Consider the following 23,105-nt stretch of genomic DNA (forward strand, 5'->3'; position numbering starts at 1 on the left):
CTCAATGGACATTGTCGGGTCCGACGGAGATCTGGCCACCGACTAACAGAAATCATAATAGATCACTCTGAATGGTGCTGTCTCTATCTCTACCGTGGCCCAAACAAGGGCACATCCTTTGAAAATAAGCCACTTGAAAGCTCTACATGTCGCCCTCTTGAAAAATATACGGAATCCCGTCAGATGTCTTTCTCTCTTAGAGACAGATTAGCTGGCTCCGACACTTGCCTGCTGTGTGACCACAGGCAAGTCACTTCACTTCTCTGGGCCTCAGTTACCTATCTGTAAAATGGGGATTGAGACTGTGAGCCCCATGTGGGACATGTACTGTGCCCAACTCAGTTTACTTGTATCTATCCCAACGCTTAGTACAGTGCCTGGCACACAGTAAGCGCTTTACAAATACTATAATTATTATTATTATGAAGGCTATTTTTCAAAGTGATTTGGTTTCATGTTTTTAACTGAGTCATCATCCTGCATCACAAAGTTACAGACTTGTTTGAATGCCCTATTTATTAATAATAATAATAATAATTAATAATTAAGGTATTTGTTAAGCGTTTACTAAGTGCCAAGCACCGTAGATAGATGGTAATGAGGTGGTCCCACATAGGGCTCACAGTCTAAATCCCCATTTTACATAACATAACATGAGGCCAGAGAAGTTAAGTGGTTTGACCAAGGTCACACAGCAGACAAGTGGCAGAGCCGGGATTAGAACCCACATCCTCTGACTCCCAAGCCCATGCTCTTTCCACTTAGCCATACCAGTTTGGGGGATGTGAGGATGTGGCAGTTATCCAGTAGAGAATGAATGTGATACAGGTGAAACTGCAGACCCCAAAACTGTAGCGGGAACACCATTAAGCACAGGCCACCGGCCACATCTCCCTCAAAATCCAGCCAAACCAGGACATGGCCTGAGACCTGGCTCAGGTGGCTCTGCCCTCCTCTGAACCAGGCTGCTGTCATTATTACTACTATGTACTACTATGTACTAATAATACTACATTATTACTATGGTATTTGTTAGGCGCTTAGGCGCTTCAACGGGCTGAACGGGACAGAGAGCCATGGCCCTCAGGTCACTGGGACTGAAGCAGACCACCCAACTCAACTTTCCAACAGACTGAAAAAGGACTCAGCCTCAGTCCCAGCCTCCTTCCCTGACCCCCCACAAAAAAAACAGACAGACATTCCTGCAGCTAATAATACCAGAAATGACCTCGGGGCCAGGCACCTGTCAGCTAATGATTGTTGGCCCATTCTTTTGCCTAAGGCTCCAGATCCTCCAGCTGATCATTAGTTGCCAGGAAGAGCCCTCCCCAATCCCAGTTCCTGAATCAGTAAAATTTTCTCCCGGGCTAAAACATTATATGCCACCTTGTGCTTACAACCCTGAGGGGTTAAGGAATGATGGAAATGCCAGAACCTCAATCCAAGGCCTGGGTGTGATTCACCATCACTATATGGGCTAGCGCACCGTTACTGGGTCCTCTCCAGCGTCACTGTGAAATGATGTGGACTTGTTCATTCAGTGAAATATGAGTCAAGTCTAAAGGTGTTGAAAAGACCAAGGAACGATGCATGGTGAAACAAGATTGAGTTCCCAGTCCAATAAATCGAACAATCAAAGGTATTTAAACTGAGTGCTTAATGCGTGCAGAGCACTGTACCAAGTGCTTAGGAGAATACAACATACCAGAGTTGGTAGCTGAGTTTTCTGCCCACAGAGAGCTTACAGTCTATACAGGGAGTCAGACATTAAAGTAAATTTTAGATAAGGGAAATAAAAAATGCCATGTAAATGCAATGGCTAACTCTGCCACCTGCTATTTGCTTAGGAGGTATAATCACTTGTGCCCATAACAAAGCATGTTGGTTTAATTCATTTTCCTACTGAAGGGCCTTTTGGATAGAGTGGGAACCAGAAGAACATCATAAATTGGTTGTACTTGTTTAAACCAATAATTTTCTTTTATAGCCCACAAATTGGATGACAAATTCACTCTCAATAGTCTTTGAGTGAGACAATAATTTCCTAACAGTCTTGCTCAGGTTTCAAACTCACTGCCTATGCTAGTGGATGTACTCTTAATAGAATACTATTTTCCTGGGGAAGATTTTACCAGTCTTACTAGTAGAAGTACTTCTACTAATAAGACACTTGTCTTCCACTCTGTTTTCCAGTTGGCTTTCCTCTAATTTGGGTGGAGAGCCTGTATGACCTGTCTAACTCTTTTCCCATTTTAGGCTGAGAGTAATGCACACTACCTCAATTTCCCGAATCTGAATCACCAATAGTGGCAGGCTCTCAGATGGATAGGTTTATGGGGAGTGGAAAAAATAATTTTTAATAAGATGATGGCAAGAAATTCAATTTTGATTTTAAAAAGAATAGGCTTCCTGAAAACATTATGTTTTCTTTATCCATTCATTTTGTTTTTATTACACTTCCTGCATTTTGGTCATCCTTGACTTTTCTGACAAAAAAGGGACTCTCCCATTGGACTGTAAGCAACTTGAGGACAAGAATCATATCTTTATCCTCCATTGTACCCTCCCAATAATAATAATAATGTTGGTATTTGTTAAGCGCTTACTATGTGCAGAGCACTGTTCTAAGCACTGGGGTAGATACAGGGTATTCAGGTTGTCCCACGTGATCACTTACTTTGTTCAGCAGAACTAGTTACAGCAGATGCTCATTCCATGAAATCCACTGATTGATTGATTGATTGCCTGCCAGTCAACTGAGAAAACAAGACATGATCTATGTACTCAAAAAGCGCTGTCCCAGAAAACCCTGGAGACACTGTGTTGCTCCGTTAGTATCCTGTCCAATAGTGACCCTGAGATGAAGTTATTTCTGAGGCACCTTCCCTTGGAGACTTGCACCATGGCTCTCAAAGTGCCACTCTGTCTCGGGAGCCGGCCACAGAAACTTTCCAAGAGCTTTTCTGAACGGGGTAGGGGGTGTGAAGAGAGATCTCACCCCACATGACCAATCACTTAGAAAAGGGGAGAGATCCAGCTTGAGCATGACAGATATTTCACTCGGAGGGAAAGTTTTTTCGTTTCTTTTTATATGGTGTTTGTAAAGTGCTTACTAGGTGTGAGGCACTGTGCTAAGTGCTGGGGTAGATACAAGGTTGGACGTAGTTAGTCTCTGCTCTACACGGGGTTCACAGTCTTAATCCCTATTTTACAGGTGAGGTAACTGAGGGACAGAGAAGTGAGGTGACTTGCCCAGGGTCACAGAGCAGACAAATGGCAGAGCTGGGATTAGAACCTAGGTCCTTCTGACTCCCAGGCCCATGCTTTATCCACTACGACAGAGATAAAGCACTACCACCACAGCTCAAAGTACAAAGGAGGTGCTCCAGACAACGAAGCAAGGAATCATTTTAAACTCTATATTAAAAAATGCCTCTGTGCTAAATGCCTTTTCGAGGAGAAAAAGCAGAACTTAAGGACTCCCAGAGGTTCATTTCTCCACCTCGCTGAGTAACACAACTTCTCACACAAAATCTCTGCTGCTTATGAAAAACTCAACTGCAGTGGGTTGTCTACTTAAAATGCACCAGCCTGATGCAAACCGGGCTAAAGACTAAAAGATGCAATGCCTGGTGGAAAGGGCCTGGAGTACGGGATCAAGAAGTCCTGGGTTCTAATCCCAGCTCCACCAGCAGGCAAGTCACTGACCCATGACTGCCCCTCAGGGTCCTTTCTTCTTGGAAATGGGACATGGATGTCTTTTCCAAGGGGTGTAGCAGGAGAAAAGGAAATCACTGGAATGAAAGCAGTTTGGAAAACAGAAAACGCACTCTGCTAATTCTGGGTATCATTTCTGCAAATTTGATTAAACTGGAGTACGATTCTGTGCCAGCCCTATATGTAAAGGCCTTGCCCTCTTCGGATCTAAAACTCAATATGAAAGCACCCTCATTAGAGAAACCTGACTATGACATTTCTATAGACTCTTCCATTAAGCCTGCCACCCGAATGGGAGAATAGCATTGTCTAGGCCAGACACACATTTTATTAATACTATACACATTCAATTTGGTGCAAAAAGATTAGATTTGCACACATAAAGTGGAAATGTTTACACTGACACAAGTCCTTTTTTGTAAACAACATATTTATGCCTTTAGGAAAACAAAGCTACCATAAGGAAATGCATCAGCTACGTAAGGAGTACATCTGTGCCCCGGATTATTTATATACCCAAATTCTTGATGCACAGGGGCCCCCTGGGGCCCTCAGAGGCCAGGGAAAGTCCGGAACAAGAGGTCCAGCTCAGTTCCCAGGTCCGGGGACCACCTGCAGCCTGAGATGTGACAATAACAGGCAGGGATTCAGATCTTCACATAACCACCCACCAGCAAATTGGGAACGAAGGCTCATTTACAAAAATGTATTAGTAGGAAAGAATCCACAGCTTGTTTTTGCTGTGCCCCGATCCTAAAAAACAGTCTAGGAAACAACACAGGCCCAGGGAGACCCTGCGAGTCAGAATTAGAAAATGACAGGGTATCTTTCCATCCCCCTCAGGATCCAGCACGCCATGTATCCCCATCCGCTCAATGGCCAAGCATGCTCTCGACTTCAGACTCCATCTGGGTCCTGCCGTGGAGACAGACCTGGACGCTGTCTATGGACCCATCACAGCTACACGTCTTAGGAGTCCAGTCACCTGTGGTATGATGAACTGCATTTTCACAAATCTTTAGCCCTCTGTCTCCCTTGGAGAAGGGCTAAGAGAGCAACTGCTCTTGTGATCTTCAATAGAGAGGCTGAAAATGTATGAATGAAATCCTTGAGCAATTGTTTCCAGAAGTCAGGCATCATGAATCCCCTTAGCTGCTGCTTACATCACAACAGCTACACCCTGCAACCGTAGCAAGAAGACAATTACCAGAGGATTACTATGACAATTCCTATACTTAGTGTTATTTAAAAATCTAAGTGTTACCTAAGGCAATTACCTTGCAGACCTTTAATTTCTTCAGGGAAAAGCCAAAGGGAAAATAATTGACTTTGCTAATTTTACCCCTGGCAATTATTAAATAGCTCTGCATTTCATTTTGACGGCAGAATTGTATATCTAATTGTCAGCCCCGGGAGAAGTGCCCGGATAAAGACACCACAAAGAATTCAGACGAGAGTCTAGCAGCACAATACAATTAGTTTGGTAAGATAGCTTAAGTTGAGTTACAACAAGAAAGTTTACATTACAAGGAATAAAACAGCTTTAAATACTGGGCCGAAGTATATTGCTTCAGAGTAAGCGGTTTGTTACCCTCAATTTGCTGCCAATACTGTTTGCAAAATCTTGCACATGTTCTCTCCTCATTCCACCACCCCCAAGGAAAGTGTGGCACAGAGAAATCTACATTCAAGTCCCTGCCACTAGTACACTTTCGTGGAAAGAAAGCCATAGGTCATGAATTGGAAAAGGGCAAGTATGGTCCAATACATTGGAAAGGTGGTGGACAGACACTCAGTTCTGGACACTCCAACCTCTCAAACACTAAAATGGGCTGTTTCACCCTGAATGTTTCACCCTGAATTTTTTCTGGCAGGCTGGCTCCTGGGAGAAGACTTAACACATTGGGGTTGTGATGTGATTTTCTTCTCAAAGGAGAAACTCCACAGGTATTGGCTGGAAGGAGATCATTCATGTAATGGAAGCTGTTTTGTAACACAAAGAATTCTTCAGATTTCCAGACTGCTAGCTTCGAGGAGATCATGTCCCCTTATTCTCCCTGCTGTTGTCTGGCCACTAGCTTTGACTAAGGTGAAGCAGGAAAGGGAGAAAAAGAGAGAGAGGAGAGAGAGAAGTGAGAGATATTCACTTCTATCCAGAATAGAAGTGGAGCTATTGATCTATGAACTCCATGTTTGTTTTTCCAAATTCTTGTGGTTACCAGTTTTTTTAATCAATGTGTCTTCCTATCTCTCCCATTAGATTGCAAACTCTTTGAGGGCAAGAAACTGAGCCTCCTACTTTCACTTTGTCACCCAAGCAATTAGTAGAGCACTCGGCATTCAGCACAGAGTCCTGAACCCGGCAGTCATCAAGTATAGTGTGCAGCACATAGTAAGCATCTAGTAGGAGGGGGCTGAATGACCAGAAAGCGCCCAGTACAGGGCTCTGCATCCAGTGATGCCTAGTAGAGAATTCTGCACCCAGTAGATTAAGTTGTTTCCTAAAACAAAGGAATAAGGAAAAATCTCAGTGGAAATACCTAGATAAGAATCAAATCCCAGATAAAAGATAAGAAAGGGGCAGCTGGTGTTCCCATATTCATTGATAATGCATCTTTTTTTCTTTTTTTTTTTGGCTGTTTCCCTTTTGTGACTACCCGTATTTTTCATTTCTGTATCGATGGCTGCACCACCTCAGGAATGACCTGCTGTTAAGCTTTCCATCACACTGTGCTGGCTGAGCCAGAGGCATCACCCTACAGATGCATATGAGAGTCACTCCAGCATCACCCCACAGGCACATATAAAGGTTGCTCCGGCATTACCCCACAGGCGCAAACAAGAGCCGCTCCAGTGCCACTGAGAGAGCAGGAGGGAGCCCGGAGCACAGTGACATATTTTACCTTTGTGTTCTGCAGTTGGGCCAGACTGGTGCAGGCATTTGCTAGAAGAAAGTCCCCGCTCAGAATCGCGATTTTGTTTCCAAACTGCATGTCTTTCAGGGGTCCGTCGGAAGTCTTCAACTCACCAAGGTTGACGATCCCGCGGTGTACGAGGAAAGCTGTGTGGATGAGCTCAGTGATCTCCGCCAGGCTCCTCTGGCTAAAACACCAAAGTGACAATTGTCTCAGAAGAACCTTTTGGACAGACCAGAAAGGTACAGTACTCTACCTCAAATCAGGCTGAAGTTCTTATCAGAAAACATGTTTTCACTTTCATTTTCTTGGGAAGCTTTACAGCAACAGAAGCATCTCATCATTTGGCAGAGAAAGAAATGAAATAAGGTCAGACCAGGAGACTGAATAGGGAAATGCTATGCTGCCACAAGAAACGTGGTCCCTTTTGGCTTTCAGATTCTATGTCCAAGACACTTCCTCTCAAAAAAAGAACACACAGAATATGAACATTTTTATTTATATTTTTTTAATAGAGAGCAACTCTTTCACTGAACAGCCTCAAGAATAAGGGGAGAATTATGGTCTGGAGTAAACCTAATTAGCAGGCAAGAATCCCAAGGAATGAGGGCTGACAGGATAGAGGGGAATGGGAGTTACTAGAGGTTACACCCTTGGATGTGGTGAGGACCCACTCTCTAGGCTCCTGAAAAACATCATCATCTTAATGTTTCCAAAACTGGGCACATTAAACCCACCACCCCAGCCAGAGAATAGTAGAAACTCAGGAAATGCTGGATGATGATGATGATGATGACGGTACCTGTTAAGCGCTTACTATGTGCCAAACACTGTTTTAAGTACTGGGGTAGATACAAGGTAGTCAGATTGGACACAGTCCCTATCCCACAAAGGGCTCAGAGTCCTTAATCCTCATTTCACAGATGAGGTAACTGAGGCCCAGAGAAGTGAAATGACTTGCCCAAGGTCACACAGTAGACATGTGGCAGAGCTGGGATTAGAACCCATGACCTTCTAATTCCCAGACCCCTGCTCTATTCACTAAGCTCTATTCACTTGAGAAGCAGAGTGGCTCGGTGGAAAGAGCCCGGGCTTGGGAGTCAGAGGTCATGGATTCTAATCCCACCTCTGCCACTTGTCTGCTGTGTGACCTTGGGCAAGTCACTTAACTTATCTGTGCCTCAGTTACCTCATCTGCAAAATGGGAATGAAGACTGTGAGCCCTACGTGGGACAACCTGATTACCTTGTATCTACCCCAGTGCTTAGAACAGTGCTTGGCACATGGTAAGTGCTGAATACCAACATTATTAAGCCATGTTGCTTTTTCCAGGACATTTAGGAAAACTGTGTAAAAAAATGAAAATAATAAGCATCTTTGGAAAGAAGGGTGTAGCCATTCCTGAAATTGTCAATAAAAGGTCTTTAGCTTAATCTCAAACAACAAGGCACTTACTAAGCACCTCCAAGTCCATGACAATTCACTCCTCTAATGCTAGGCTTCTCACTCTACCTCGATCCTTTCTCCATGTCCTGCCTCTAGCCTGGAACACCCTCCCCTCTTCATGTCAATTACTTCCCTGGCTTTGTAGATGTCTCTTCCAAAAGGCCTTCCCTAAGCCCTCCTCTTCTCTTCTCCCACTAACTTCTGTGTCGCCCTGACATGCTCCCTTTATTCATTCTCCCCACCAGCAGCCCCACAGCACTTATGTACATATTTGTAATTTATTTATATGAGTATCTGTCTCCTTCTCTAGACTGTAAGATTGTTGTGGGCAGGGAATGTGTCTCTTTATTGTTATATTGTACCCTCCCAAGCCCTTAGTACAGTAGTCTGCACACAGTAAGCGCTCAATAAAAAGGACCAACACATGGACAATATGAAGCGTCTAAAAACCTTCACTTTTTTATGGTATTTGTTAAGTGCTTACTATGTTTCCAGGCACTGTACTAAGCACTGGGGTAGATACAAACTAATCAGGTTGGACACAGTCTTTAATAGTCTTTAATCCTCATTTTACAGATGTGAGAACTGAGGCACAGAAGTGAAGTAACTTGCTCAAGGTCACACAGAAGACAACTGGCAGATCTGGGATTCGAACCCAGGTCCTTCTGACACCGGGGCCTGTGTTTCATGCACTAGGCCACAGCGATTCTCTATACTTCCAAACGTCTTTACCCACAAAGAGGGTGTTAAAAGAACAAGGATTTCCCATTAGTTAATAGTGGTGAGGACTCAGCTAGCACAATTCTCATACTCACCCTCTTGGATTCAGAAAGGGTTAAGAAGAAAAAGGACTGTTATCCACAGCAGGGAGGGCTCTCCTGGGATGCTGTGGCCACCATCAGAGGTCCCTTACGGCAGTGAAAAGGCACATGGGTAACGAATCTGACCAACTCCAAATTTCCACCCCCAGCCATGGCCTTGCAATGGAAAGACATGTGATACTCGGACACCCTGACAGCCAGGACCTTTCTGTGGATGGACACACGAACAACTGCACAGTTAAACAGCTCCAGGCAGGGTGGTGGCTCACTGCCCTACACTGGTCTCAGTCAGCAGACACAGAACCCACTCTCTCTACCAGAGGGCAACAGAGGATGCTATTTTGGCTTCATAGATGGCTTCTCCGTTGGTTTGGGGGACTTTGAGGGAGCAGAGAAAGGAAGAGAAACACACACACACACACACACACACACGACAAAAGCAAACAGAAACCTCCTTTTGTTTCCCCTTGGTTCTGCTCCCTCTTCGATGAGGTGTTTGCCAAAGGGAGGGGGAGGAAGTGACTTCTCAAGCATTTTATCTCCCCAGGTTATCCCTCTGCTGGACCAGAGCCAGTCAGGCACAAAGGGAGGAGGAGAGGGAGAGTGAAATGCCTCAGTTCTCAGCACACCGTTTTTGGATGCAATTGCTTTCACTGGTACCTGGAGAGCAGGCTTGGCTTTATCTTCGTGCTAAAAATAGCTCTCTGTTCCCCGGTGCACCCTCCTCCCCACCCCACCAACAAACAAAACAAACTAAAAACCAGTCTTCACCTCAATCTCAGATTCAACATTGGCTTTAATCACTGTTTTGTGTTACTCAATACGACCTTCACTCTCAAAGTTGATAGCAGGAGAGATGAAGACTGGGAGGAAGGGAAGGAAGGAGAGGCAGGAAGGAAGGAGTTAACGGAGAGATGGAAGGTGAAACTTGATGGGTAATTGTCCAGATGCGCCACCTCATTTCTATGAGCAGAGTACCCCCAACAGATGACATACATGAATATACATTTTTATCCAAATCGATGTCCAGGAACACCATTCTCTTCTGGAGCTACCTCAGCTCATACCTGGAGAAAAAAAATCATGTGAGGGACCCGTGGGTTCACACTGGTGTTGCCACATATGGAGCTGAACACAATCAAGCTGGGGATGCTGGCGTTGGCATGAAGTCCCGCAGAGAACAGACCCTGGGGGCAGTAGAAAGGGCAAGCAGCCCATCGATATCGCATGCTTGCTGCGCGCGCGCGTGTCACCTCTACCTCCCTCTACCTCTCTCTCGCTCCCTCTCCTTCTCTCCCCTTCCCCCAACCCCCCTTTAATTACAGTTTCCCATCCAACCATTAGTGGGCTGTCACCAGGCAAGTGGCATTTCTCAGCCCTGTGTGTCAGAGGGGAGCAGACGAGCCCGGGCTCCATCAATGGCCATTGTGTCGGGTGGAAGTGTAATGAGCCCTACAGCAAGGGCCAACCATCCAAAATAATCACGCCATTTTCCACAGACGTGTCGCAGAGGTTGTGGTTTATTACGCAGTGCTCATTAGACACACAGTGGCAAGCTGTAGCAATTTCTCCTTCATTTGTGTCTCACGCAAGGCCCTGCCCCCACATGCGCTGACAAATTAGTGCACAAGGTTAAAACCATTATGGCTGGAAAAGGGGGGAAAAAAGCCCAACTTGCATTTTATTTTACAGTAATGATGGATCAGAGGTCTTCAAAATCTATTATTTTCTGCACTATCGCCTAACCGAGTATTTCAAAGAAGGAAAGTGATGCAGTACCAGTTTTGCTCTGACGCTAACAAAGGCAGGTGTTTTAAATAAGCAAACACTCTATTACTTAATTAAATACAGAAGAACAGTGTTAAAATAACATTAAGGTTGGGACACAAACTGACAAGATCAAGCTACACTTTGAAATGCCTCATTTGCATCAATTTATTTTTGAATGGGTTTATAAACTGCTTCTGTGTCTAATTTTTAAAAATGCATTAAAGGTTACAAACACAAAGATTTCAAACATTTATATGAAAAAAACCTGAGTCGCCACCTTCATTTTAAACCAACATCTATGGATTCTTGAAGGGATTTTTTTTTTGGTCTTTTGCCAAAAAAGCACACCCATGATTACAATGCTATCAATCAATCAGTAACCTTTGTTGAGCTGGAGAAAGTACAATAAAATAGACAGGATACCTGCCCTCAAGGAGCTGTCGGTCTAGCCCAATTTCTCTTCATTTCTTGATTTTCTCTGACCTTCCACTGTACCCAGCCTTACAAGGAAAAGGCTTTGCCCTACAGTTAGACCTCGCACCCCTTTGAGAATCAGAGAGTTGCGATGACAAACAGCACCAACTGTGGCAGTTGTGTAGAACTGTGACAAGTTAAGCTTTGAAGAGACTGCAACATTATCTTGCAGTTTCTTCTCTGTTAATTTTCAGAATGACCCTTCCCCTCTCCAAACGGCTGTCAGAACCAAGTCACTCTTTCTGATCCAGTCTTCCTTGGATCTACCCAGAGGGCAGGGGATGCCGAAGAAAAGGGAATTCCATGGGCAACATGGATTCCATGCAGAATTCTGGGTCCCAGAAATCCAGTGGTCCTTCTGGAAGATCAGGCCATCTGGCTCCTGACTCCCAAGACAATGTGTGGTGGAGCCAGGGGACGGTGGTGTCTCCAAGCAAGCTCTGTGCAGCACATAAGAGTCTGGGGTGGGTAAGGTGGGAGGCACATAGGCAGGTGCTCCCGCCAATCCTGGCCTTTCGCTCCAAAGCCACTGGAAGCCCCAAGATAATGAATATGGGAGTCGGGCTCTGGCGTTAACCCACCTGAGGATTCCAAGCATCTTGGCCCCTCTCCAGAATGGACCTGGACAGAGGGAGGGCATCAGAGTCCATAAAGACACAGAGAACAGCAATCTGGATCCGGCTGACAGCCACCACTAAACCCCCAAGAATATCCATCATTCCTGCTTCCAGAAGGGGCATCTGTCCCTTTGGGGCCACTGGTGGGGCACGGGACACAATCCAGGGTCACTCAGGACAAGACCAAACAGGGGTAGCAAGTGTGCAAAAGCTTATATAGCTTAGAATCATTCAAGAACTATGGAGCCAATGGTTACACTCCGATGGAAAAGACCCTCTATCCTCACCCCCGACCACACCCCACCCCCACCCCACCACGCACAGGCAGACCAAACAAGGCCGGCCTGGCTTCTCAAACAGCAGCTCCAGAATTTCACCAGAAGAGGTCACTAGACGGCAGTACTGGACACTCCCTCTGTGTGTGTGTTTGTGTGTTTGTGTGTGTTGGGGGGTCGGGGAGAGAGAGTGGTTGTCCACTCAGCCCCAAGTGGAATCCACCCCCCCAGGAGACAAGAGGAGCAGGGAGGAGGGTGGATAAATGGGAAGTTCCAATGTTTTCTTTGGAACCGTCTAGGGTTGCTCTACAGCTTAAGTGAGGTGTTCTTAGGAGAGAAATGAGGAAAACCTTCTAGATTTCTCTGGTTATCCACTCTTCACCTCGACTAAAGTTTCCACAGCAAACTGCAAGGCTCCCCCAGGTTCTCCGGTTTGCAGGGAAAACCCCCAATCACTCTGGAAGGAGGTTAGCTTGCTCTGATGAATCTGTGTTCTCAGGGGTGACGGCTACGTAGATATTTAAAAACTAAGTGTTAGGCCACAGCAACCCCTATTTCAACATATGGAGAACTTTTGGGAATTTTCACTTCTGTGATGGCCATGAATAAAATAGAACATGTGAATAACCAAAAGTGAGATCAGGTATTAGAAAGCACCTAAAAATGAACACTAAAAATTTAAAAATATACAAAAGGTCCTTCATTTTTTAATGAAAACAGTTGGGTGTGCTTCACAAATTTTCAAATTCTTTACGAGGTACTGTCCAGTACTACCAAATCGATCTTCCTAATATAAAATACTGTCAAATTATCAAAAATTCAACATTAGCTGAATACAGAACAATGATAGTCACATTCAGGCCTGGATGTCTTCATCAATCACCTTGGGCACTAATTTTTAATAAAGCTTCTTTGTTATCGGGATCACATATCTTCACATGTTAGTTATCCCATGACATGGGCCTGTCTGCGGGCTAGAATCTCTGTACAACATTGAGGATTGATGAGAGGCTAGATCAGGTCACTATGGCCCCACCCCCCAAGTCCCACCATTTGGCGATTTGAAAGCATCAGCCACGCCCCTGGTAGAAATGTGAGAAATCAAGTTTCAGTGGCAGCACTAGTACCCACTGAGAGCCATGTGGCACCTGACCCGCCAAGCAGACTGCCAGTAACTGGTTGGGTGACCCTAGCCACGGGAGCAGACCCTACACTAGGTAGTGTGGCGAGCTACAGAACAATGGCTCCTCTGGGAAAGGCGGCAACCTGGAACAAACATGGATTGATTCAAGCAAACACGTAAACAAAAGAATACCATGCTCTTGGTGAGGCCTCCAGAAAAAAGGGTTTCACTGGGTGACAGTGGGAGGTGAGGATGAGAGGGCCCAGCCCAGTGGACAGCAGTCCTTGGAAGGAGAGACAAAATAAGGTCTACAACAGAGAAGTAACGAAGCCTTGTGGGTAAAGCACAGGGCTGAGAGTCAGAAGGATCTGGGTTCTAATCCTGGCTCTACCACTTGTCTGCTGTGTGACCTTGGTCAGTTACTTCACTTCTCTGCATCTCAGTTCCCTCATCTGTCAAATGGGGATTAAGACTGTGAGCCCTATGTGGCACAAGGACTGTGTCCAACCCAATTAGCTTGTACCTACCCCAGTGCTTAGAACAGTGTTTGGCACCTAGTAAGCACTTAATAAATACCACAATTATTATTATTAGAGTAGGGAGAAAGGAAGTTACACCAAGTGAAGTGGCTCTGGCAAGAAGGCCCCATAGAGTCTAGAAGAGGCTCTGCTGGCTGGGACTGCTGCAGCAATGGGGGGACTGACCCTCTGATGGGGGCAACTAGCTCTAGGACTAGCCATACTCTAAACCCTGATTCAGATATGGAAGCTCCATGCCACTAGGAGAGGAGTCCACCTGGTGGAGGCTGCGTCTGTGATCCCAAACCAGCCCCAGGGCCAGAGATGGACTGACTGCTCTGGTATCAGGATGGACCTGTGCCCCTGATGCCAGCTGGGGTGGCTCCTGGGTCAGCCAACTGTCACAAGGCCCTCCAGAAGCCTCAGAGGGACAGGGTTGTGTTTGGTGTGGGGTGGAGCTTCAGGGATCCTGTTGAGAGCCCCCAATCCCTCTTTACCTCAACTTTGTGGGTGGGCCCATGCATGGAGGACTCTCACTCTGGTCTGAGCCCTGGGGCTCTGGGTGTGGAGAGCCCAGGGGATGACCCAGCCCTCCCCAGGAGAGGGAGACAGCACGTGGTCACCCGAGATTAACCCAACCACTTGAAAACACACCGCACCCTCCTTTGGCTTGGGCTTTACTTCTGGGTACAAACTTGACCCCCACAGCAACCCCTGAACATTGAAGGCCAAGGAACCCAAGAACAGATGTGCCAACAGCAACTGGATCAATCAAACCTACCTACACAAAGATTTTGGTTTCTCTTTTAAGGTGTTCAGGGTCCGCCTCTAAAAACAGGAAACAAAATTCTGAAAGACCCGAATGATTAAGGGTGGGAAATGCAGAAACTCAAGAGGACACAGTAGTGATTGGACTACTCTGCTAAAAAGAAACAAGACTCTGGGTCAGGGAGACTTTTCTCCTTCTTTCGGTTCTGCCCTGCTTTGCTAAAAAGAAACAAGACTCTGGGTCAGGGAGACTTTTCTCCTTCTTTCGGCTCTGCCCTGCTTCCCTAGGAGGGTTGGCTTTGGAAAAGCCCTGGCTTCGAAAACAGTAGGGTCTGGGCTGACTGCCCTAGTGTCCAACGGTGCTGGCTGGGAGAGAAACCTGCCAGGAGCAGTGAGGAGACAGATACCGCCCGATGTGCCTCCTGCTGCTTGGGCGAAAGGCCACCACACCCACCGAAGCGGGGCCTGGACCAACCAGATTCTAACCGGCCTCCAACTCCTGGAAATCAAGGGTTTGCAGCTCTCCCAAGTCTCCTCGAGTTTCCCCCGAGGTATCTCCTGGGCTCCCTAGCAACTTGAGCACCCCCCTCCTCCATCCCTCCTCTTATCTGGACCTTATTCTCCCCACATACACTCCCGGCTAGAAGCTGGGCTCTCCTCCCAATAGAGCAGAGAGCAGCTGCTGCCATGACAGCAAGCAACCAAACAACACACACAGCCTCCACACCTGGGCACTGAACAGGGCACTGGGCACTCATCGCTGGCTTCAGGGCTGTTTCTGCTTTCCCCCTCAGCCAAAATGGCTGTGCCCCAACAGCAGATGAGAACGAGAGAGAGAACAAGCGACTACGTGAGGGAGCAAGAGTCTGGCTGGAAGAGTAGGGATTGTGGACATCTTTTCCAGGATCACTAGGGTGCAAACTTGAGCAAAAGACAGGTTGGGATTGTCTGCATTTTCTCACTTAAAATGAGGGCCCTATTTGGGACAGGAACTGTGTCTAACCTGATAAACCTGTATCCACCCTAGCGCTTAGTACTATGCTTGACACATAGTAAGCACTTAACAAATACCACCACTGTTATTATTATTTCCCACCCATTGACTTTGACTCAGCATTTCCAAGAGCTAACAGCACATGTACTTGGCAACTGGCAATTGACCACCTCTCCTCATTTGCTGTTGCCATTTTTTTTGAAAAGTCAACCTTACCCTTTTTCCACTATACAGTAACCAGACCAGAGAGAATGGGAGCTGGAAGCTCGAAACATTAAGGCGGCTGATCCAGGATTCTGGGCTGAACTAAATCGATTCCCATCACCTGTCAGGCGCTAGTTCAAGAGTACCTTGCTAGGACACTTGGTGATGGAGCAGGGAAGGGGATGCTGGGCCTTGGATAGCTGAGGGAGGGTCAAGTGAGCCCAGCCAGGTCACTTAACAGTCTCCCTGAGGTAGCCAGAAGTCCCTCCGCAGCCACACCTCTCTGCCCCCACTCTGCCCCCACTCTGCCCTCAGGGTTCTGTAGGACAGGGCATGGATTCTCTGGATGGCTGATGCTTTGGAAAGAAAACCCATCCAGCCCCTGCTTTTACTCACCCTTCCACACTGTAGACCCTAAGATCCTGGCTAAATGGAATCAATCTCTCTCTTTTTTCTTTTTTTTTTCTATTGGTGACCAGCCTGGCCTGCCCTCCCTGATGACCCTCTGGCCCTCCCAGCCACCTGTCCAGGTATGGACTGAGACAGGATGCAAGGCTAATGTTTACGACAATGTGACATCAACAAGGCACAATCTCCTCCTGCGGCACTTTCACACCGAGCACTGGCTATGCTGAGCCCGGAGCAAGCCACTGGCTTGTTTCAAACCTGACCCCATTCGGCAGGTCCTTGCTGGGCTGGAAACAGGAGGGCTGGTGTAGGCTGGACATCTCTTCCCCGTCCCTGTTATTTATGTGCCCTGAGGTCCAGGGCTGGCCAGGGAGACTAGTCAATGTATCCACCTGCTTTGTGCAGTTGATAATTACTCTTGTTCAGAAGGAAGTGATCTTTGAGTGTTTTTCCAAAATCTTTTACTACAAGTTGCTGGGAAAACAGCATTGTCTTCAGATGTACTCAATCCATCAATCAATCATTTATTGAGTGCTTACTATAGACTGGGGTTCTAATTCTGGCTCTGCCACTTGTCTATGTGACCTTGGACAAGTCACTTAACTTCTGTGTCTCAGTTAACTCATCTGTAAAATGGGGATTAAGACTGTGAGCCCCACATGGGACAATCTGATTACCCTGTATCTACCCCAGTGCTTAGAACAGTGCTTGGCACATATTAAGAGCTTAACAAATACCATAATAATTATTATTACTCTGTGTAGAACACCGCACTAAATGCTTACCCACATAGTAAGCGCTTAACAAATACATTTATTATTATAGGGAGTCGGTAGGCACATTTCCTGATCACAGTCAGTTTACAGAATAAAGGGCATGTAACATGCTGTATAATGTCTACATCACCTTGGGCCATCCCCTTACCCTCTCAGCTTGGAATTGCTGCATCGGTGTACTCTGGCTGTGTTGGCAAACATGGGGAAAAAGCTCATGGGTAAATACTACTTGGTCATGGATTGCTAGTACTATTGGATTTGAATCAGAAGTCCTCTGTATTGTGGTGGGTAAAAATCGATCAGTGAGTCTCTGCCCTCAGACTGGACGGACATTCCACGTCAGGGACCCACTCCAAAAGAGGGGGCTTCCTGAGGACAGCACAAATCCCCTCGAATATTTTCAAGTGGGCCCCAAGAGACCCAGTCAATGGGCGAACCTCATGGAAGTGGCAATGGGAGTTGAGTCCAGAAGGAGCTCCAGAGAGGCTCCACAGTTTTTCAGATATAAAACATAACTATGACACTCTTTTCTTCAGTGATCTAGACTGCACGCTCATTGTGGGCAGGGAACAGGTGTATTAACTCTGTTGTACTGGACTCCCCCAAGCAATTAATAAAGTGCTTTGCACACCCTAAGTGCTCAGTAGATACCAACGATGGATTAACAGTTGCCAAAGCATGAAAGCTGGATGTTCAGTCTGGAATCCTTGCTCCAAGGCCGACTATTTTAACATTACTCAGTTCTTATCAATCAACAGCTGAGCCCCAAATCCCCCTCCCCCCTAACCTTCTAGCTTTAAAAATATGTGGCTTACACCTGGTAGGTGGGAAAAGCTTCTTAATGAGCAACAGAATCGTAATGTGTGCGATTGAGGGAAATGATTGTTAGAGGCTGTTGTTGCTAGAATTAGAAATGACCAGACACCAATTAGCACTCCATTAAGAAGATAAATCACTGCAATATCTGCAGCTGAGACCCAGTCGTCCTTGTGGCCGGCCTCCTTTAATGTTAAAGGTTTAAGGAAGACACACCCTGCCATTCAGAGTCGTTTCTATAGCACTCATCCAGAGTTTAGTAAGGGCTGGTTTCCTGCCAAACTAGACTGAAACTCCTGCCACTGGCCATGAGGGAGGGAAGTCGGTAGAGAGGGAAGGAGAAAAGAAAGGAAGGGGTGGGGGAAGGGAAGGGAGGGATGGAGGGAAAGAAAGAGAGAGAGAAGAAGGATGGGAGGAAAAGGCTCAAATGACAAGTTGACAAGCAGGAGATGGAGCCCCTAAGCTAGGACAAGGGAAAGGAGATGGGTTTCAAACTTCCCCACTCTTCTCTCCCACCCCAACGACCACAGAACAAAACAGTATCTTCAGGTCTGCCCACTTCAGCAGGGAAATGCAGCCCCAGCCCCTTAGTCTTTTACCGTCTCGAGGGCAGAAAGGACAAACATTGGTGGAAATGTTTGCCTGGGCAAAATGTGGCTTCTCTATACACACATGCACACACGCCTAAACACTAGCAGAGAGAGGTTGCAGCACCACAATTTGGGCCACCCTTATGGCATGTAGGAGAGCTGAACAAAGAAGCTACAAACGGTAACGCCATTGTTCCCCACACTTCATTCACATTCTGAGAGTGACGGGGTAGAGATTTGCATTCATTGGGAACTCAAGGACAGAGCTCCTACACTTAAAATGGAGGGGCAATTCACTGGTCTCTAGCAAACTCTTACCCGGGGCAGTCCCACAGAACTACATCTGGGAGAATCAGGCTGAGAGTAAGTATAAGCTTGGTACACAAATACTGGAACCCTAACCCTGTATCGGCTTCCCTGGCTCCAGAAGCCAGCCAGGCAAGTCTGATCTTAGTTCTAGGCTCACTCCCTAGGGCCAGTGGCTTTGGACAAGATCGATTTGCCACAGTGCCGATATTCCCGATTTCCTCAGTCTTGTTCCGCCTCTGCTGTGTTCCTACCCCTGGGTCCCACAGCCAGCTGGTGGGGGTTGGAGCCAGGAGCCGAGAAAGTGGGGCTGTGGGTCCCCCCTGACCTGGGATCTTCGAGGCACAGAGCTGAGACAAGTGAGTGCACGTCCCTGGACACTGCAGATCTCAACCAAGTCCAGCTGCTACAGCCTGGCCAGCCCGCCTTGCTGCTCCTCGCTGCCAAATGGGCAGTGCCGCAGACCATGAAAGTGGCCAGCAGGATGCTCTTTCCACTGGCCCCTGCCCTAACTGCACCTTGGCGACTCCAATCCAAGAAATTTTAAAACAACTAAACTGCTAGAAGCCCGAGAAGAGATGGAACTGACGGGTAACAAGAAAGGAAAGGCAGGCAAGATGGGGAACATGGTGAGAAAATAGGTTAAGAGCAGCAGGAATAGCAAAAGTCAATTTTCCATTTTTTAAATCCAGCGGCTATTTCCCCCCAAAAAAGTCTATTTCTTGGCTGCGATTGGGCACATCCATTCCATCTCATCATCTAAAGTTCAGAGAACACAAAAGATTCACTGGGAAAGGCAGGAGGGGATTTGCAAATCAATAAAGATAATGGTGTGGTGTGGGGGGGAGGTGTTTCTGTCTGTCTCTCCCTCTACAGAGCAGATGAGAGTCGGGTAGAAGGAAGAATGAGAGGTGTTGTCACCAGGATTTTTGCCCATGGGCACAGCCACAGCTGCTGCTTCCATATGACTATTCAAAAACTCTGAATATCCTGGCAGAAGCCCGGGGAGAATGAGCCCCAGATCCCATAGGGTCTCTCTAGCTAGGACCGAAAACGGAAATCAGACCTTGGGGAAGAGTCCAAGGCTGGCGGCGAGGGAAGGGATCGGCTCAGGGTAACCGCTGACTCGCACTGGAACGGTTTAGTCAGTCCTTCCTGAAACTACAGGCAGGCAATTAATCACTGAGCACTCGAGGAGCCAGGAGAGCCGCCTCTGCGGGCTACGTGGGCAACATGAGCCGGGGTACATATCATCTGGCCACAGGACCACAACACGTCCCCCAGTCTGGATGGGGTTTCCACCTTGTTCTCCAGCTTCAGAAAATGGAAGTGTCCGGGATGCGGCCCTGCAAACATCACCCAGACCTCCCCTGCCCCGGCGCCTGCCCCCGCCCCCGCCCCCTCTGCCCACTGCCTAGAAGGTGATGTGGTCCTGGCCCGGACCCAACAGGAAGGGGAGTCTGAGCATGGCTCTTCTGATTCACTTCCTACGATCCTTAAGTGCCTCCCAGCTTGCTCCCTCTTTCCCCCTCTTCCAGCCACCAATCCTCCCACTGATCCAAAGCAGGGGCAGGCGGACTGACTGAAGAAAGGACCTGGAGTCCAGAAGAGGTAGGGCCAGGGGGAATGTGGGAGGCCAAGAAGACTGCAGGGAGTCGAAGATCCCACTCCTGCTCCCCTCCAGGAAGTGAGCACCTCTCCCACTCCCCACCCCCCATACGTATATGTGTGTGTATGCACATGCACGTGCGAGTGTGTGTCCTCTTCAGCTGAGAACAGGGTTGTGCTTGTTTAGATCAATGATGCTTTAGGAAAAGTCTCTGCTCAAGTCTCACAGAGGAGTCATCCACACCAGCCGGCCTGGGAGAGCCTCTGTGGTCTCCCTGAAGCTAAGTCCCTCTGGGACCCTGTTAGCTCTGCAGCCTAAAGCCAGACCCAGGCTGGAGAAGCAGTAGCGCTCAGGAGCTTGCCCCACAGCTCCAGAGTGGGCTCCCACAGCCTCTCATAAACCCCGCAGTCAGCAGCTCTTCGGAGCGGCCTGCACGTCCAGATCATGCCACCTCCGGCTATGGGGCTTGCCAGACTTCCACCAGGGGGCCTAGGGAAGGCAAGCACTTTACCATGCACTTTATATCAGGCAAAATGACAGACAATCCCTCCAGGGACTGGCACTGCCTAGCCCTTCTCTGGGCCCGCTCTGAAGACTTTATCCCAACAGGATAAAGACTCTGAAGACTCTGAAGTTCCAGCCTGCTTGGAACTACACGACCACGCCACAGGACTGGCGTGGAACAGAGGATTGGCCAGATGAGACTGGATTGGGTTTGGGCTTCCTTTCCCTAGCGCCATACAGCCAGGCCCCACCTGCAGTCCAGGACTAGTCGAGCTGGCCCACCAGGCCACCTACTTCTACTTCCACCTCTGCTGCCTTCTCACAGCTGGCCCCATCCCTATCTGGCATATTCTAGAGATGAGCATTCTCCTGAATGTCTTCAGAGGAGCCAGGGCCCTCAGATGGCACCCCTTTTGGCTTTCATGAGGGGGGAAGGAGAAGTATGGGATAGGGATTTGGTGCAACTGCTCTGCAGACCTGAGTCTCACAAGACCCACGACTGGAGGAGAAGCTCTCCTCTCTGAAGGGGAAGCTGGGGAGCTCAAGGCTGGCCCAGACACCCAGGTCTCGTCTGTTTGCCACTATCGGAGACAGAGCCCTGGACTGGACATTTTAATGGCCTGCCAGTAGGACACTGAGAATCTTTTAAAGGTCACAGAAGACCACCGGAACAGCAGCCATTTCTTCTGTCCAGAACAAGAAGGTGGAACTTTGGGAGGGGTGGCATCTCAAGGGACCTAAGACAATAGTTAAGATGGTCATCTCTGCGGCTGGGGAAAAAGAGGGAGAGAGCCACATCTAAGTATCTGAAGCCAAACCATGCCCATATTTCAGGATCAATAATTCAATCAATCGACAGTATTTTCTGAGCACCTGTGTATACAGCATTGTCCTAAGTACTTGAGAGGGTATAATGGAGTTTGTACATATGATTCCTAAACCCAAGGAGCTTGAAGTGCAGCATTAGCCAGTGGGAAATGTGAAAGAGGATGTTCAGTCTTTTTCACTTCCACGAGGATTCTCTTTTTCTTCAATATTGCTATTAGCACAAACCAAAGGACATTGTTGGTTTGCTAATTCCCCACCAAACCATTAAAGAGAATAGAAGACGACAAAACCTTATTTCCATAACACTGGCTTTTTAGAAAATGATGGGTCATGAATGTTTTTTTAAAAAAATACCTAGGTCTATTCAGAATTTGGAGTAAGGGAAGCCAAACTATAAACCACAGCTTCTTGAGAAATGTTCTTTCTAGTTCACACCTGAGTGAACAGAACTGCAAGCCACCTAGATTTTTCAGCTCAAAAACTAGATACTTGGATGCAGATGTGAAAATGAAACGGACCAATCCCAGCCTCCCAACTACCGAGAAGTAATACACAGGCATTTCCCAGAGCGAGGGGCTTCCTACCTGGGATAGATCCCACTGACCATTCCATGATCAAGGGCCAGCGTCGCAGGGCCACTGGGTCCGGCTGCCTTGGAAACCAGGAGCACCACCAGGCCGCGCATTTGCAGATTGTGCCGGCTGTCTTGCACCAAACCTCTGCAGACACAAGCACAGAGAGAAGACTCAGGGTGGGAATAGACATCTCGCCATGGTCTAATTTCAGGGAGGTGCGCAGGGCCCACAGAGATTCCACCGACACCAAGCAAAGCTTCCGGTTCTCATTTCGATGAAGAAAACTACTGACATCCCCAACAAAAGTTGGGCGCTTTCCAACCATTTGCCGAAGCACAGCCTGAGCATAGTGCAGAGTGGGGAGTGAAGAAAGAAGACCCAGTCACCGGTCAAGTGTTGACCTTATGTTGGCTGAATGATCTCTTGTTAATGACTCTGAGAGCTAGACACCATCGAACTGAGTCACTATACATTTCACAGCACAGTGTGATGAGGTGGAATTAACCAGCTTTAAACCTAGAGCAGTGTTATGCTGGGGCTGCTCTTCCCGCTGCTGGGGCTGCTCTTCCCGCTGTTGACCCCAGCACTAGCCCACCATAAAACACACATTAACAAGATCTGGCTCTGCCCACCCCCAGAACCCCCCACACATCCCATTTCATATAACTGCATGCCATCCATACTGCCCTGACATTAAATTGCCCAAGCCCACATTACACCTACTTTCTTAAAGGTACTAAAAAACCAAAATACATCTGGAGAACTTCAAATAGTTTTATAAAAAATCAAAGTCAATAATGACCTCCCTCTAGACTGTAAACTTGCTGTTGGAAGGGAACGTTTCTACTGACTCTGTTGTACTGCACTCTCCCAAGCGCGTAGTACAATCCTCTGCACACAGATAGTGCTCCACAAATACCACTGATTAACTGATGACCTTTTCCCTGTAGCTTTGTGACCTCACTAGCCACCCTGCAAGCACCCACTCCTTTTCACGGCCAATCCAACACTTGAAGTTCGAAAACTTCCTGGGGCCGAAGTCAGGAGAGTC

At 47.4% G+C, this 23,105-nt stretch overlaps 1 protein-coding gene across 2 annotated transcripts in view; it reads right to left on the minus strand.

Annotated features, from left to right (window-relative positions):
* Positions 1–23,105, minus strand: part of PDSS2 (decaprenyl diphosphate synthase subunit 2) — an 89,708-nt gene that overhangs the window by 35,284 nt on the left and 31,319 nt on the right. For both annotated transcript variants that reach the window (XM_029047570.2, XM_029047569.1), the window contains exons 2-3: positions 22,064–22,198; positions 6,621–6,819 (exon numbers count right to left, since the gene is read on the minus strand). In XM_029047570.2, coding sequence (XP_028903403.1) covers positions 6,621–6,819; positions 22,064–22,198 — 334 coding nt within the window. The remainder of the gene's footprint in view (positions 1–6,620; positions 6,820–22,063; positions 22,199–23,105) is intronic.

This window comes from Ornithorhynchus anatinus, chromosome 19, assembly GCF_004115215.2.
Source record: "Ornithorhynchus anatinus isolate Pmale09 chromosome 19, mOrnAna1.pri.v4, whole genome shotgun sequence".
NCBI classification, from domain to species: domain Eukaryota; kingdom Metazoa; phylum Chordata; class Mammalia; order Monotremata; family Ornithorhynchidae; genus Ornithorhynchus; species Ornithorhynchus anatinus.